Source organism: Dendropsophus ebraccatus, chromosome 15 (assembly GCF_027789765.1).
Source record: "Dendropsophus ebraccatus isolate aDenEbr1 chromosome 15, aDenEbr1.pat, whole genome shotgun sequence".
Classification (NCBI taxonomy): Eukaryota; Metazoa; Chordata; class Amphibia; order Anura; family Hylidae; genus Dendropsophus; species Dendropsophus ebraccatus.
The window spans coordinates 21,913,223-21,919,222 of record NC_091468.1 but is presented as its reverse complement, the minus strand read 5'-3'; the positions used below and the strand labels follow the sequence as shown (position 1 = coordinate 21,919,222).

Genomic DNA, 6,000 nt, shown 5'->3' with positions numbered 1-6,000 from the left:
TTATAATTAGCTAGAACAGTGAGAATATTCTTATGTCTTGGTGGACAAAGGCATGTCCATAGTATGGTGGGCTGCAGCTAGAGATTGAAGACTTGAAGGCAAGTCTATGATCTGTGCACCAATAAGAGATCTCTTCTCTTCTTCACCTACCTATTCTCCTTCTTCTCTTTACACTTTCTTCACCACTCACAGGGGACATTACACCTCCTGTAGGAAGTTGTCACATGGGAAGAGGAAGTGCATGCCCACACTTAGTAAGTCTTACCCAAGTCTTGGTGGAGAGAGGACGCAAGACAAGACGGTCCCTGCTGTAGTCCAGCTGGGGCCTGGCTTTGCCAGGTCCTCTCTCCAGTCAATGTGTCCAGTGTAGTCTAGTCAGGAGTGTGGTAGTGGACGGATGTACATGGGAGACGGAGAGGCTTTTCTTTTAGACGTTATCTTTGGTCTAACTATGCAGTGCTAAACTACTTGAGAGAGGACAAGTCAAAAAACACCCCAACCCATGCCGTAAACACTTCTAAAAGTGCAGGACAGTATCCTAAAACAAGAGGAACTGATCCGGATAGAACAAAGTTGCTACAAGGTTACGTAATCTGATCACAGCACAGGTGTAACCAGGTAAACTTGGCCACCTTGCTCAACTCAGGGTGACACAAGCCCCAGATCTTGTTACCTAATAGGATGGATCACCCGACACTGTAGGGTAACAGGTGGTATCACGACAACAAAGTTCGAAACACGGGCACAAGTATACTTCTATTTTCAAGTATTCTCCAGTATTCTACTACTTCTAAAGTTCCGGCAGAGCACACTTTTACCCTGGGTTGGGACTCACAACACAAACTCCTCTCCACTACTCTGAACTTGCAGCACAAAATTCTCTCTCCTATTCTCGGCTCACTCTACTTCTCAGCACGCAACCAAGGTCTTCTGCTCCAAAGGCTCTTAGCGCAGATTCTGTTCTGTCTCATCTACAGTCTATTATCAGCTATTGTACAAAGCCTTCTCACAGTAAGGGTACCTTCACACGTAACGGATCCGCAGCAGATGTCAATTCCGCTGCGAGTATGTGCTATCATTGGGAAGAATGGCACTGGATCCGCAGCAGATTTCGCTGCGAATTCGCAGCGTGAAATCCGCTGCGGATCCGTTACGTGTAGAGATGAGCGAACCTCGAGCATGCTCGAGTCGATCCGAGCCAGAACTTTCGGCATTTGATTAGCGGTGGCTGCTGAAGTTGGATAAAGCCCTAAGGCTATGTGGAAAACATGGATATAGTCATTGGCTGTATCCATGTTTTCCAGACAACCTTAAGAGCTTTATTCAAGTTCAGCAGCCCCAGCTAATCAAATGCCGATTGTTCGGATCGACTCGAACCCAAACCAGGTTAGCTCATCTCTAGTTACGTGTGAAGGCACCCTAAAGAAGATTTTATTTATAACAACAGGGCTCAGTGATTATTGTTCCGGCACCTACGCAGCCACTGCTCTATCCTTGGGTCATCTCCCCTTTCTGTGGGTGGCGGTACCGATAGCCCAGGTGGGTCACAGCTCCACTCAGGACCACCGTGAAAAGTACCCAAAGGACCCCCTCACAGCCCGGCAGGTCAACAACCACAGGGGAAAGGGTATAGCCTATCTAAAATAAAAGCTATAACTATGTGCCCAAACGGCACTGGCGTCACAACAACCTACCATCCGGCTGAGCTATACTCCGACCAACCACCACAGTAGTGGCATCGCACAGTACCATCTGGCAAGTGACCGGTCGAGCATACACCACACACCTGTTTACAGAGACCTTAGACTGTGTTCACACGTGATATTTTTTAGCTGGAAATCACGGCAAAAATGGCAGGTGTGAACACTGCCTATCATCGTGGCTCAATTGATTGAGCAGCCAGGCCACGTGGTGGATCGCTTGATCATTGGCACTCAGCATTATCGGCCACAGATCCCATTTATACACGATGATGTGCGTCCGATTTTATTGGTGCAATCAGCCGATGAAAGAACATTTTCACATTCTTCCCATTCTTTTACTCGACCCAATTGTTGCCTTGAGCATTCCTATAAATGCTCATTTGCCCAATAGTCAACCCCTGTAAAAGGAACTCAAATTGTCATCAAGCTCCACCACTAACTATGATGTTCCCCTCTGTACTTACCAAGACAGAGGGCTAATCACTGACAGTTATGGGACTGTCAATCGAGAACCTGTCACCCAGACAAAAGAACGCACTCCACCCCAAAAGCCGTGGCTGTGGTGACCTGGGATCTTCAGATTGCGGTGTTTATTTGCAAAGTGACAAGAGCATAACTTAGAGGGAGACTTCATGGTTTGACTGCAAGGGATCTGTGGGGGGGAAGGCACATATGTAGTTACAGGTACCTGCGGACTATATCAAGGTCTCCACCACTTTAACTGGATCTACAGGATAGAAACCATCTAAGAATTCCTGTATCTGTCTTGAAGAACCAAGAAGGGAAAAGAACGAGGTTGGGTTCAGACAGGTCCTTATTGCCTTTATCTCCATCACCGTAAGGGGAACGTCACAGTCACTACATAAGTTCCTTGGTGAAATGCAGGTAGAAAACGATCCTCGTGAGTGTTGGGCATGCGTCTCGTCACCTTCTGCCCGTTCAGGTTTGAAATCCATAAGGTTTACTGAGGTCCAACGTCTCGGTTCATGTCCCATATTATTGCCGATTTAATGGAAGAAAAAGTTACCAAAATATCTGAGCTTGGTTTAGGAGAAATCATCAAGACGGACAAAAGGAGTCACTGGAAAGATACTGTCTGTAGTATTGTCCTTATGTTTCTACCTCCTCCTCCTCGTCATCCATCAGTGGGATTTCTGGAAAGGAAGAAAATGAACACTGTTCAAGGGGTATTCTGGGCAACAAGTAAACTTAGCTGAAGGCAGGGTGGTGGTGGTGGTGGTGGTGGGGGGGGAGATAAAGACACTATACTTACCTTTCCCCATGGCACTGTCTTACCCCTCCTGGACCTCCCACTGGGCTCACGGGTCTCTTGTTCTAGCGACGTCACAACCAGCCTGATGAATCACCCGGTCACCCAATCAGTGACTGGGAAGGTACGCCGCTTCAGTCACTGATTGGCTCAGCAGGTGATCCATCAGCTTGGTCAGGTATTTTCCTCAGCGTCTTTATTCCCCCCATGTCCCTGCCTGCAGCAAAATTTTACTTGTGGCCCGAAATACCCCTTTAAGAAGATGTGGTTGTGGTCAGTTAATGGTTAATAGTATATCTGCGCACTCTATTGGGTGCTATTAGAACTTCAGAACACTATTATAGAATATTAATTGCATGCCAGATAACTATTTTCTTTCATTTTCACATGATCGTATTTTATTACAAAATATGTATATACACAGTGAGTTGGCTCCAGAATTAGCCACATGTATTCTTTACATCACATGGAATCCTTGAATAGTATACCATAATGGACGTTTCGGTCTAAAACAACATTTTTTTAACAGGTATACACTGGTGGGTGGTAGAAAAGAAAGGATGCCATGTGCTTGGATGATTCTGTTGCAGCCGGCTCCAACCACTACTTACTAGTCCAGGAACACCCTAACCCATGCTGAGAACACGTCTACAAAGCACAGGGCAGTATCCTGAACACAAGAGGAAATAGCTTGGATTGGACAAAGCTACCAAAAAGAAGGTCTTTGTATCTCACAGTGCAGGTAACTGGGACCCCTGGACATTTAGCTACACCCAGATAACCACGGCTGGGGCTTGTAGTACCCTGACAAGACAGGTCACTCGACACTGTAGGGCACATGGTGGTCAGACACTTTTCCTCTACTCAACTCTCCAAGCACCACTACAACTACCTCTCTTCTGCTCTACTTCTCCAAGCACCACCTTAAGCACCACGAGTTTAAGCACTAAAGTCTGTATCAAAGATTTATCTATTTTATAAAAGTGTATTGTACTACTGAAAAACTTCACAGTAAAGCTTTCAATTTTTACAACACTGGGACCCTGTCATACTTTGTATGCACCAGCACCCATACACACACACACACCACACACCTTGGGTTATTTTTCACCTTTCTGTGGGTGGCAGTACCAATAGTCTGGGTGGATCAGTTGTCACTCAGGGCTACCGTGACAAGAGCCTAAGGAACCCTTTTTCACTGGAGTGGCCCTTAAAGAGGACCTGTCACCCCCGTGCCGGGGTGACAGGCTCCCGACCCCCAGCTAGATCCCCTTATACTGACCTCATCTGGTCGAGCCCTGCTCCCGGGACAGAGACATCCTGGTCAGAAGCCGGCGCGCGCACTGTGCAGATAGGTCCGGCGTCCATAGAGAATGAATGGAGCCGGACTTATCTCTGCAGCGCACACACGGCTCCATTCATTCTCTATGGACGCTGGACCCATCTCCACAGCGCGTGCGCTTCTGACCAGGATATCTCTGTCCCGGGACCGGCTCCGGGAGCGGGACTCGGCCAGATGAGGTCAGTATAAGGGGATGTAGCTGGGGTCGGGAGCCTGTCACCCCGGCACGGGGGTGACAGGTCTCCTTTAATGGTTTTACTTACCATCTGCAATGTCGATGCTGGGACTTGTGGTTGCTGTTTCACTGTTCATATTCTGTGTGCCCGGGGTCCTTATGTGTGTCATAGAAGAAGAATGTAATGTGTGATGGAGGTCAGAAGATTCCAACAAGCTGTCGAAGGTCTCTGACTCCTCACATAAACTGTCCGTGTTAGGATTACCAGGATAAGCAGGGGGGTGGGATTCCTCTGTGTTAGATGGGCTCCTCTGGCCAGCAGAGGGCATATAGCCAGGCGGGGTGACATTGACTCCACTGCTGACCGCCTCATCATAGGAAGGAAGCATAACCAAGACGCCATCCACCACCACAAAGTCCGGCTCAGCTGAGCTGTCCTGGGGACTTCTACAGGAAGGAATGAAATATTATTGTTAAATCAATGTTAACTACATCCGTCTCACATTTATGGGCATTAAATTTCATGTGAGAAAACACTGATCCAGGGATTATTCTGATTGCCATTGGAGTCGGGAAGGAATGTTCTCCCAGTGTTGGGACAATTGGCATCTGCCTCATAGGGGTTTTTGCCTTATTCTGGAACAACACAGTAGGATTTCTCTAGGTTAAACCTGATGGACTCTTGTCTTTTTTAAACCATCTTAACTTTGTTACAATCTCAAATCTATCTCATATCTATCTGTCTCTGTCTCTCTCTCATATGTATCTATCTATCTATCTATCTATCTATCCCAAGAAAGATCCTGCATTGTTTGCTAGGAACAAGGGATGGATCGAACCTGCCGAGGTTCGGGTTCGTACGAACCCGGACTCTCGGCAATGATTCCCGCTGTCTTAAACCTCCGTGGAGAGGGTGGATAAAGCGGGAGGGACCGCCTGGAAAACTGGGATACAGCCTATGGTTATGGCTGTATCCCGGTTTTCCAGGTGGTCCTCCCGCTGTAGCCACCCTCTCCACAGAGGTTTAAGACAGCGGGAATCATTGCCGAGAGTCCGGGTTCGTACGAACCCGAACCTTGGCAGGTTCAGACCATCCCTACTAGAAACCATGGTTTAACAGCTCTGTAGGTCATATGGCACAGGGGATCTTGTAGGGTTATCCCCACTAGTTCTCTAGTCCCGTAGTCTTTCCTCTGATTTAACAAAACACAGTAATCACTGAACTCAAGGAGAACAGCGAAAGAATTCCAATGAAGTACTCAATCAAGAGTCTCCACTGATGCTCCCAAAAATTTACATATGCAAAACAAGAGTCCGTGGAGCCTCAGTTGCGAGTCTCAAAACACGGTGGGGAGAGCACCACACCACCCTGATAGATAACCCCTTAAGTCCCACTCGGTTGCGAGTATTGGAACATAAATAGGGAAACACCAGGGTGGCCCCTTTTTGTCAATGTCCAACTCAAGGTGCGAGTATTGCCATCATGACAAGGGCTTGCCAAGGCAGGCTT

General features: G+C 47.5%; 1 protein-coding gene across 1 annotated transcript in view; it reads right to left on the bottom strand.

Moving 5' to 3' along the window:
- Window positions 1-2,047: 2,047 nt before the first annotated feature.
- SUSD4 (sushi domain containing 4) overlaps window positions 2,048-6,000 on the bottom strand; it is a 110,726-nt gene continuing 106,773 nt past the window's right edge. Inside the window, exons 8-9 of the mRNA XM_069954495.1 lie at window positions 4,579-4,937; window positions 2,048-2,857 (exon numbers count right to left, since the gene is read on the bottom strand). Of these exons, the coding sequence (XP_069810596.1) occupies window positions 2,814-2,857; window positions 4,579-4,937 (403 nt within the window). The 3' untranslated portion in view covers window positions 2,048-2,813. The remainder of the gene's footprint in view (window positions 2,858-4,578; window positions 4,938-6,000) is intronic.